Raw genomic sequence first — 12736 nt, 5'->3', positions numbered from 1 at the left:
TTTCCTCAAAGCTGTAGATATAACCATTTCAGTGATCGTGACATGCATTTTCTCTCACTTTTAGGCTACTTCGCGCACCAAAAGCATTCGTTTTTTCCACAATAATTCAACCTTTACACGTTATTCTTTGCCTTATACTCATGTTTCATATCTTATCTATGGGCTCAATATGGAAATGAAGGGAGAAACGACTCGTGTATTCCATTTTTTTGATGTTTTCTGAAAAACCGTATTTGCCACCTGATTTTCAACATTGCGTTACGTAACAGCAGAGGTCACGCCGTTAAAAATTACCGGAAGTGAGCTAAGTTGTTGTCGTACTGGGATGACCTCCCTGACTCTTCTGGTTCTTCATTACGAAAATGGAAAGTCATGAAACTGACAAAAGTAATGCTAACTTTCCCTAATTATGTCTATAAATAACAATTGAAACAAAGTAGTTAGTTTAAGATAATTAAACTCAAAGAATTAATAGTGATGGTTACGTAGACATGCACCTGGCAGCCAGTTCATTCAGTTTTAATATCTAAATCAAGCACCTAAAATTATTATTATTATTATTATTATTATTATTATTATTATTATTATTATTATTATTATTATTATTATTATTATCATTATTATTAGTGTTCTGTCAGGGCGCCGCCGGCGGGCGATCGGTAGCTGGGTTTGAGAAGCCATTCCAAAGGCACTATACGCGATGACAGTTTATTTTCGCTGAAAAAACGTATAATGTTTTCTTTAATCAATTAAATATATCATCTCGTTTAGATGAGAAACTAGAGCGGTATACTGATAGATTGATATATACATTACAAATATAAATGTCTTTGTCCAAACCTAAAAAGCGGATTTATAACTTGTTATTTGCACCGGGCAAGTTCAAATATCTGAACCCTGTTGTGAGGGAGAAATCCATATAACTTACCATGTTCACGGTATCAATTAAAATGTTAATCTTAAGATGTCAATTCATCTACCTTTACTTTCATATGAATTTTCTCTCGCTAACAGCCACAACTACGCCACCAACGTCACCGCCAACGCCTCCAACGTCACCACCAACGTCTGGTAGGTAGATTTAACAAATAATTTAATTGTTTCATTTATATATTATTCTTCATTCAGTCATGCTTTCACAATTGATTCATGCATTCACTAATTCATTCATTCATTCATTCATTCATTCATTCATTCATTCATTCATTCATTCATTCATTCATTCATTATGTCATTTAAGGAATGCATCCTCCCGCGCTGAAATGTCTTTCCGCAGTAACAATTGTTGAATTTTTAGTAAATAATACTAACTTGAAACCTATTTATTTACTTCAATATCATCTATAATACCTTTAATCAGTTTTAATTAATTTTTCAACATCAACTTACATTGCTGGAAAATAACGAAACAAACTTTCTCACACACCGACATCGCCTGGCTAATAATTACTTTGTTAGCAGAGATACTAAAATGAATACCCGGGATCGATACACGTGAATTTGCTATGCACGAGTTTGATATGAGAAGAAAATCTTTGGATACCGGTGTAGAAAATGATGAATATCTCCCGTAAATTATTTCGTACAAAGAAACCAGATGTGGTTCCTTGCACATGAATATATATTTTGAACAGATATGATAGTCGTTAGCTTGCGCTTTGAGACAGTAGCTTGCGTCTTGAGTCAAAAACTGACAATAATTCCGCAATAATTCTGATTTATATGTGCCGAATTATATAGCGCAGTGTATAGGCCAATCGTGAAGGTTGTCTAAAAGAATATGACCTATGGCATACCATGCTTGACTGACACACAGCGAGGTTAGTCACCGACCTAATCGGTCAGTAGCCTTAAGCGCGCTTCAGACTCCGTATTGTACGTACAATATTGTATGTACAATACTTTTCGTGACGTCAAAAAGTATTACACGTGCAATAAATAGTATGTACCGGGAAAATATATATATTTTGCTACAATCATAGGTTGCTTAATTGATACGGAGTTGCCAAATTTCTAAGAGTTCTAAATTTAGTGAGTGCACGGAATGATGAACATCTTTTAATGTCTTCTTGTATTCACCATGGTAGGTATCGTAATAATAATGATTCAACTGTACTTGAATTATTATATAATCAATGGGCACCTTTTTAAAGTTAATAATACGTCGTATTAATACTAATATTAATAATATTAAAATTGTAATAATAATATAAATGGCACATTCAGATCTTATTTATTTATTTATTTATAGATTTACCTATTTAGGCCTATTTATTTATTTATTTATTTATTTATTTATTTATTTATTTATTTATTTATTTATTTATTTATTTATTTATTTATTTATTGATTGATTGATTGATTGATAACTGATTGATTAATTGATTTAGAGATTCATTTATACTGATATTTAGTCATATATTGATTTAGATAGTTTAAAAGTATTATTTGTAGGCCTTTGTATTTATTCTGGTTCTGATTTTATTGATACTGATATTTTTGTTAATTTGTAAAGTTTTAGCATAGCATTCGTTACATTATAACACGCTGTGTTATGAATTTGCAACACCTTTTTACATATTGATATCGTTGAGGCATGTTATGATAGGCCTACTTATGATCATCACAATACATCCATAAACGTGTAAATGCAGTAACCGTAGCGTTAGGGGCACGGAAGCCCCCATTGATCTGAAATATTAGAAAATCCCATAGGAAAACTGCCGAAAACGGCTTGTGCCCCTCCCCCCTCATCAGAACCGGATGCAACGCCTTCTATACTTTTCATTAATTAATTATAGGCGTATTAATAGTAATGCGTTGAGTTTTTAAAAAGTAATATCCGCCTTTTTTTTCTTTCTTTTTGAAATGACATACGGTACTTTTTACAAAAACAAATCAGCATGGAAAACATTTTTTTTCGTCAGAGGCAGATATTTGGCCTATTCATTGTCATAAAGCTACAAAATAGACGATCTTTTAAAATCATTTTTAAATGGCTATTTATTTTTCAACCTTATTGTTTGTATTTGTAATGTTCACACAATCTGAACATGTGCTTGTAGGACAACGATTTTGAATTAAACATGTTAATTGTGATATTTTAATTCCCTAGAACACCACAGTTAAGCGCCCAAAATTGTAAGTGGGTTTTCTTTTATTTAACCTCATTATTTCGCTAAAATTACTCGAAAACCCTCCTAAGAGTTGTTGTTACTAATAAACATTTCATAATTTTGGGCAAAGGATAGCCAAATAGTTGACCGAAATCGTATATTTGCACCAATATTTGACTGAAATCGTATATTAACATTACCGCCTTTTCGTGGCTTTATTGCAAGCCAAAGTGTGAAACGAGATTACTTGAAATATATATTTCAGAGTTGAAAGAGTTTCAAACCTACGAATATATTTCTGAAATATGTCTCTCTGATTGGTTGATGGTCAAGAGGATTACGGCATCCTCAAAGCCTCTTGCTGTAATTCTCTAATCGATATCTATTATAGGACCGATCTTCTGAAATCCATACAACCGTGTCAAATGAAATAGTCTCGAATCATAATTTGTGCACGATACAACGTTGATACGTCAGATTTCGAAATTTTATTAAAATAGGCATAAATCACATTGAACAGGTTGAATGCTGGCAAAAGTAGATAAAATAACTATGGGTCAATTTACATTAATCAGTGTCCTGGGGCCAGGATAACATTTAGGACTCCTTCGAATTCTAAAACAATACTTCGCCAAATGTCCTTGCTTTCATTTTCTCATTTAATTTGTTTTAATTTTAATTAATTTCTTTATCCACTGGCTCTCTGGTAATCCGGTATTGCCAAATATTTATTGTCCATTACCCGTGTTAATCTATATTTATTTATTAAAATGAACCATCTATTAAATTCCTATAATACAATGTATAGGCCTAGTGTATTTGATAACAAATTTGTTTTTATTTTTGATTGGAATTTGGGTTCCATTACACGATTTCATAATAAGATATGTTTGGGCATGGCGGAATTAGTATATGATTAAAAACAGACATACTCTTAGGCCCCTTTTTTAATGTTTGTAGGCCTACATTATTGATATCAATATTTATGTACAAAATGCAAAAGAATGTATATATATTTGATTGTTTTGCAAACATTAAATTTGATGTTTACTCATAATTATGTCTGGAAAGTCAGGGAAAAACTAAGGAGTATCGGTATTTAGTTTCCTGGGAAAGTGGATCAGATGAGCAGTGAGTTAAAACATTTGCCCTAAATCTTTATTTGATTTTTATTGTTTTATGAATTTATTAGGGCTACTGGTAAAGTGCAGTAAAAACCTCCAAACGCACTCTAGGATTTTTCATCAGCAGCAGTAGAAATTTCTCTTGCATAGATTTTCTGGTGACCTCGCTTGGATTTAGCAAACAATGAACCGTCAGGGTTATAGCGCGTTATTTAATCTGATTCAACTCGTCGTGGCACGTATATTTATTGCACGTGTAATACTTTTTGACGTCACGAAAAGTATTGTACATACAATATTGTACGTACAATACGGAGTCTGAAGCTAGCCTTAGTCAGATGTCCTTCGGCCTATTATGCTCAAAACTATTAAACAGGTCGATATGTATAATGGCCATGCGTGGCGATGGATTCAATCTACCATGGCGATTTCTGCCATGAAGATATCGGGGCGATGACACTGTGTCTCATGATCTCATAAAAAAACCTGTACAAAATCCCCATAGGAAAAGTGGCGGCGCTGTGCTAGCTAATTATGACGCCAGTCCTTGACGACCACCATACCAACAGATGACGCCCGGGGTATTTGACATGGCGGACTACTAAAATGCATTCAACAAAAGCATGATTGCAATCTACTGCGACAGTTTGTCTCACACACATAACAAATGCACTACGATCAAATAGGTTGATGACAACATTTGATGGGCTGCACTGCACAACAATGGACTGCACTGCGCCATGATTACGGTGAAGGACACCGGTTCAAATCCTTTGTTTGGAGCCAATCAGTAATTTCACGCACAACCAGGGAATTTAACATGATATCGGGAATTGCTTCTCACGCATGATCGCACACAGTGACGTGGGCCATAATACCAGGGCTACGGCACTCAACTCATTTGCATAGCAAAATGACCCGTCTCCTCTACAGCCAATTTGGTTCCGCTCCATCGAAATCAAGCTGGTCACGGAGGAGACTACCCTCCTTTGTGTTTGTTCATTTGTGTATGGAGAGCCCTTCTTGGAGTCCGTTTGGACTTAGGCTACGCTCTCAGCTAGAGTCCGACGCTGCATTGTACTAGAAATTCGCCTATACAGAATTCGCCCATACATTGATTATGATACTTGCCATAATACTGTTAGAGCTGTCATTATATCACGTCTTGATTATTGTAATGTGTTACTTAATGGTATATCAAAGAAAGATCTAAATCGTTTGCAGAAGTTGCAAAATAAGTATGCACGTTTAACATTTGAGCATGTTACCCCTCTCTTGAACCAACTTCATTGGCTCCCTGTCAGTGAGAGGATTGTATACAAGACGCTGCTTTATGTGTTTAAATCTCTGAATGGACTCTCTCCCCAGTACTTAACTAACTGCCTCACTGTGAAAAGATCACCCCAGAGCGCAATGAAGACCCGCTCGGCAGATAGTATTTCCTTCCTTGTGCCTCGTTCTAAGAAGGGTGCTGGTGATAGAGCTTTTTCAGTGGCAGCTCCACGTTTGTGGAACACCTTACCGGTTCATATCAGAAATGCTGCTACTCTTGAATCATTCAAAACTATGCTCAAGACATATCTTTTTCCATAATGTTGTTTTCTGTATTTGATCATGTTTGCTGTTCTTTTTAATATGCTTGTTGCGCTTTGTAGCCACAGGAAAAGGCGCATTATAAATTATGTTAGTTAAGTTAAGTTAAGAAATACCTTTTCTGTGAAATCGCTATAGAGCCAACCGGGAACACGTATTCGTTTTGAAAATACAGCATTAAAATTAGTATCACACTTGTGGCCCCCATGCAGTGGAAAACCTTAATTCTGTCATTAAAAAGAAATGAAAACTAGACATTGTGCTCACAGAGCACGGCCCTTAGCCAGAAATCTATTGAAAACTATTTCAAAAGGGCCCATTTATGTCCATTTTGCACTGGGACTTAGTGCAAAGGAGCATCAAAAAAGCCCTATACTATAGGCCTATAGAAAATAATAAATTATTTCTGCATGCAAAGAACTGTAGAATGTCAAGTAGTCTTAAGTTCAGCTGGATATTCAATTTCAATATACACGACCTCACTCATAAATGTAGTTATAATTTATGTAGCCGATGCATATGTGCAAAACGTCATTCTACTATGTAATTTTTGGCAGAAGAAGCAGTTGTTCATGCGACATTTGTACCACCAGCCTATGGTTCATAGTGGTGACGACATTGTAGGGCTACTATGTAATTTACGGGATCGGGAGCAGCAGCATTTTGAAAGTATTTGGGGAAAGAAAGAAGAAGAATCGGACAGAAAGACAAGACCTAGCTTAGCTAGGTAAATACACAGAGATCCTTGGAAGGCTCTGTAAAGATTGTTTACCTATCTTTACAAAACCTGGCAAGGACATACCTATTCTTACTATAATGTATACTTTAAAGTACACATAATGAGGAATGATCAGCCCAATTATTATTTTACATGGCTCATTGAACCACAATGGGCTTGTAAGTACTATATATCTTTGCTGTATGGATGATATATTTGTGTATGGGCTTGTAAGGACTATATATCTTTGCTGTATGGATGATATATTTGTGTGCAAATCTATCATGGGCTAGACTGCTTTGCATTCCTTTTTTAAACAATTCATACCATTCCATGCATTACAACATAACACATCCACATCCCCAGTGACTGCCCTGCCAAGAGAAAAAAGGATAGATAGCTGTTGGATCAGAACAGGATTGGTGGATTTTTCCATGGTGGGATTAGAGGGATAATAAATGTAAATGGTCTACTACAGTAGACTAATTATGGGGGGTCATAGGGCCCCCCTAGTCAATTATAGTGAAAATTACGTTTTTGGTCATTGTCCGTAAGTGGAAGAACTTTGACCGCAAATGATCACGTGACATTTGTGGCACCACCCAATGGTCCTAGTGCTCAACTATGGTCAACATGGCAAAAAGCATATGGCTACGATGTCCGATTTAAGGTATTTGGTTACATGCCGGAAATGACCCCTAAATGACCATTGACCCCAATTATGTGTACAACTTTTAGACACTAGCTATAGACGATGCATGTGTGCAAGTGATGTCACGGTGCTATGTAGTATGGGGAAGGGCTAGCATTTTAAGTGAAAAACACGTTTTGGGCTATAATGACCTTGACATGGCATTTGCGCCAGACATTTTCACGTGACATTTGTGGCACCCCCCAATGGTCATAATAACCAAATTTCGTCAAAATTGACAAATGCATATGGCTACGATGGCTCATTATATGATTGGTAGAAGAAAGAAAGAAAGAAAGAATCAGAATCTAAGAAAAAGAGACCCTTAGCCAAATGCCATTTGGCTAAGGTAATTTAAAAAAACACGGATCTACATGTGCACCTATAAAATGAGCACAGCAATTTGTCTCAAATATGAATGAGTTTTAAGAAACATACGGGATATGATGAACATTGATCTGCCGCCATGATAGTAGGATCTATTAGTCGTTTTATATACAATGTATATACCGTATTGTCATAAATACTAATATTTTTCATAATATATAATGAGTAATATTTAGCAACGTAAATGTGCAGTTCATATGCACAAACGAATACTGATCTTTATGATATTCAGGTTTGTGTACATCACATATAACATGTCACATAGGGGTCATACGTGTTGACCTTCATCTATTGTATTTGTTCATCTGTGTATTAAAATAAGAGGAGAAACGCCATTAAACGCCAGTAAAACTCCATCAGTATTAGGGCGTAGTTCAATGAACTCACCGGATTGCTATTCCAAGTACTTTGATAATACAGATAATATGTATTAATGGGTCGAGGTGATTGCATTGAAAAACCTAATAAATTATTCATAACAGTTACGTAATCAATCGATAGTGCGGACACTTGTCATTTGCAAACCACCAAAATTCGTGATCGTTTAGCGTTGAAAAAGAAATCACGTGAATAGAGTGCCCTCTCAAGAATATCTACTCTCTGATAATACCCCGTCATAGTTCTATGCCGCTTGCCGCTACTAAAATAGTTTCCACAGCATATCGTCCATCCTTGTTATCAGATGTTACATTTGTATAACTTCCTGTCAACTCTTTAATTCATTACTCCAAATTGTTCTGTCTTTTTGTCTTTTCTGCCTTTTACCCTTGCTTATTATTGATATTAAGAAATACACTTCAGTTTTTAGTTAATTGGCTATAAACTGCCATCCTACTCACCATACTCGTATATGGATATTTTATTTGAAAATCATTTATATTAATGTCATACATATATACATATATAATATAATACATAAAGTTGTGTTTCTTCTTTCATTAAATAGAGTGCTCGATCCTGTGAAGGAGAGCGTGTACATAACATTAAAAGAAACAAATTTACTCCATTTTCACTACGGAGCCTTCGGGCGAAACGAATCGTAGTGAAAATGGAGTAAATTTGTTTCTTTTAATGTTATATATAATATAATATATAGTTAATCAAAACAGCTGAAGATAGTGCTCGATACTATTAGATAGTAGAGCGTGTAATAAAATACATAAAACAACGTAATTATGTTATAACAGCATGATTTATTACTCGGAGTTTCACGCCTAAAACGGCGATCATCAGATAAATAGCTGAACACTGAACTGTAACTCCAAAACAAAACAAATAAATTCACAGCGTTGAAAGCGTACGCGTCTTCACTAGAAAAGTATGACAGCTCGCGCATGTTTAAAAACGAATGACACAGTATATACGCACGCATGTTTAGCGCAGCAACTACGCATGCAATGAAGTGCGTAATTATTTCTTTTCATACACGCACGCACGCAATTTTGAAATGCGAAAAACAAATGTACGCATGTTTAGCGAAAAACGCAATAGGCGCAGCATATACGCATGTAATGAAGTGCGCAAATTATTTCTTTAAAATGCGGAAGGCGCAGTAGGCGTAGCAACTACGCAAGTAATGAAGTGCGCAATTTATTTTTTCTTTGCGCGGCTTGGTGGTTTCCGACCGTGTCGGCATTTTGAGATGAGTTCGGTTTTATTATTGAGGGTGTTAGGCCCTTTCGCACGCAGTATTTCTAATTTCTCTTCAATGCATAGGTTGCATTGTCCTGAGTCACGTCTGTGTGTGTTTGATTCTTTCAAGATTTCCCAGTAGATAGAGTAGTTGCTTCCTTTTCTTTTCTTTTAAGTTGCCATACATATTCAGGCGGAACCTTTAAACAGAGGTTCAACAACCACACCAAATCATTCAAACATGACAAATATGAGAAGGAAACAGAACTCTCAAAATATGTATGGCATATGTTATATGGTTAGACATGTTCATCGTAGCATCAAAAACAACTCCCAGATTCCTGATGGTAGCAGATGGAATTACTTCAGCATCACCAATCTTTATGTTGATGTTGGAGAGACTGGGCATATTGTGTGGAGGGGCAGCAATGAAAAACTCAGGTTTGGAGTCATTTAACTTGAGCATATTACAAAGCATCCAATCACGAACTTCCTCGACACACATGGATAGCTTGAAGATGGCACATGCTGAATCACTAGGAATCTTGGGATTGAAAAACATATAGATTTGAACATCATCGGCATATATGTGAAAATGTAAACCATGACGACGGATTATGTTAGCAATATACTGAGAATATTTTGTAAACACTCTTGGCCCAATAATAGACCCTTGAGGTACGCCACACTCAAGAACATGCCTATCAGACATCACCCCTCCAACAGATACTCTAAACTGACGACCACTTATGTAAGACTTCGCAATGTATCGTTCCGCAAAGTGAGTTGGGGTCTGTTTGTTTGGCGCAGTGCCATATACGAATAAATAACCTCATTTTTACGTCACACTGCTAATAACATAAGATGCAGACAGTGACAAAAAATTATTATAATCATTAGTAATATAGTCGGGTTTACAGTTCGTTCGAGCATTGAAGTCACCCAAAATTAAACAATTACCCTTCGCTGAAAAACGTTTAATGTCTTCTTCAATCAAGCTAAATATATCATCTCGTTTAGATGAGAACTAGAGCGGATAGGACTGATATATATATAAACGTCATTGTCCAAACCAATATAACTTGTTATTTGCACCGGGCAAGTTCTAATATTTGAACCCCGTTGTGAGGGAGAAACCCATATAAATCACCATGTTCACGGTATCAATTAAAATGTTAATCTTTAGAATGTCAATTCAATCTAACTTTAATCTTTCATTATGAATTTTCTCTCCCTAACAGCCACAACTGCGCCACCAACGTCACCGCCAACGCCTGGTAGGTAGATTTAACCAATAATTTCATTATTTCCTTTATATATTATTCGTCATTCAGTCATGCATTTACTAATTCATTCATCCATGCATTGATTGTGTATATGGCGCACACTCCGCTCTGCGTACTTCGTGCAGTGCTTTTGGAGCTGTTCATTTTTCTTGTGGGTTGACGCTTTTATATTTGGTTGCAGGGCCGCCGCTAGAGGGGGGGGGGTATGGGTGGGTGTGGCATCTCCCCCCCCCACACAATTTTTGTCGGCAAAAATTGACAGTTGTCGTCAAAACCATGTGATTGTCGGCAAATGTAGTCAAAGCTATGTGATTGTCGGCAAATTGCAAGAGTCATATAAAAGATTAATGTGTTACGAAATTGTACTGTTGTTACGTAATAGACCTATTGTTAATGTTATAGTAGTTACTAATTAAAAAAATTGTCAATTTTTTTTACCGTTAGCACATACACACCAGCTCTTAGCTATAATAAATAATTCCATTGCCATAAGAAATGAACATTTCCAGCATGACCCATTACTAACCTTTTTAGCTCTTTACTTGGAACCCTTTTCTAAAAATGTAGCTGTATGTTTTCCTGATAATCTATCCTCACAGATTGTACTCCACCCGAGGTTCTCTGCTCAGATGGCTCAACATGTTATGATCCATCAACTCAATCTTGTGATGGCTCCAACGACTGTACGGATGGCAGTGATGAAGCCAAATGCGGTAAGTAATTAGGCAATAAAGGGGGGGTAACCAAACGTATGAAAAACGTAGAAATTACGTCAATAAGTCATTGCTCCGTCGGAGAGCTTAGAAATTTTTGCATAGTTAAATAACATTCTCTTTAGCATCCGCTTATTACCTTTCTTTTCAATACCGCCTGTTTACTCGTACATATTTGTGTATTCAAAAAATTTTTATTTCAAAAACGTCTATGTTTTGTTCAATCTTGTACCCTTAACAATCACATCGAGTGATTATTTTCTCCTATTATGCATGATGCTACAAACAGATTAAAGAAATAAATGTGGCAATTTAAATAAAAATTTATTACCCATTAAAACCATGACCTGCCCTCACTGAGGTGTACTAAACAGACCAGTGAATCTCTGCTGGACAGCGGTCACTTGAAGATCAAATTGGCTAGATTAATAATAATAATAATAATAATAAACCGCATTTATATAGCGCATTGTGAATCGCAGATTCCTCAATGCGCTTTACAGTAAAAACGAATTAATCACAAAATAATAATACATCGAGATATAATGAAATCAGTATAAAAATTAAAAAGCCTTAAAAATACTACACCTATACATCAACAAGCATAATAAAATATATCTTTTAAAAGCCAGACCAGCTGTGAATACAATTATTAATTACAGAATTAAATAGCATATTTACTAGTACAGAATTGCACAACATGATAAAATAGCACAACATTCATAAATAACAAAATAAATAAATTTCAGAAAAATAGTTAGACGGCAAGACTGAGTGCACCCAGCCACTTCCCACACGGAGAAGCGACTGCGTGTAGACACATCATGAGAGATGTGAGATCCACCGACCTGACTCAAAAGGGCAGGTCGATGCACCTCACATGGAATAAAAGCAGAAAACTAAATATAAAAATAACAAAGCATCACTATCATTCAGCCAATAATAACAATAATCAATACAGAAGAAATAAATAGGCCAGACTGAGTGCACCCAGCCCCTTCCCAACCAGGAAGTGACTGCGTGCACACAGATCAAAAACTAGAGCTAATTACGCATACACATATACGCGACCTTAGCAATAGCTAATTAACTAGGCCTATAGCTAATTAGCCCAGCTATATAGCATGAATGCATGTGTAAGCAGTAGTATATTATGCTGATTTTACTGAGAGGTCTTTTTTTTTAAATGCACTATAACTTTGGAATTTGGCTAGTGACCAAGTTTAATTTGTTAGCTCACCTATAGCATATGCAAGTTCAAAAGGTCCAGCATATGTATAATTCATTGGAATATATATGTATGAACAGATTTGTAGTATTATAATTATAATCATAAATTATATTACATAATTATTTTCCATAATATTACAGTATGTGAAATCATTTTGATATAATAATAATAATAATAATAATAATAATAATAATAATAATAATAATAATAATAATAATAATAATAATATGGAAATTTATAATGCG

The 12736-nt window shown here is 35.5% G+C and overlaps 1 protein-coding gene across 1 annotated transcript in view; it reads left to right on the top strand.

The window, feature by feature from the left end:
- LOC140165170 (uncharacterized) overlaps positions 1 to 12736 on the top strand; it is a 45036-nt gene that overhangs the window by 20621 nt on the left and 11679 nt on the right. The window contains exons 6-8 of the mRNA XM_072188610.1: positions 1015 to 1071; positions 10503 to 10538; positions 11147 to 11260. Of these exons, the coding sequence (XP_072044711.1) occupies positions 1015 to 1071; positions 10503 to 10538; positions 11147 to 11260 (207 nt within the window). The remainder of the gene's footprint in view (positions 1 to 1014; positions 1072 to 10502; positions 10539 to 11146; positions 11261 to 12736) is intronic.

Source organism: Amphiura filiformis, chromosome 11 (genome assembly GCF_039555335.1).
Source record: "Amphiura filiformis chromosome 11, Afil_fr2py, whole genome shotgun sequence".
Taxonomy (NCBI): domain Eukaryota; kingdom Metazoa; phylum Echinodermata; class Ophiuroidea; order Amphilepidida; family Amphiuridae; genus Amphiura; species Amphiura filiformis.
The sequence above is the reverse complement of the archived record's forward strand: the minus strand, read 5'-3'. Positions and strand labels throughout refer to the sequence as shown.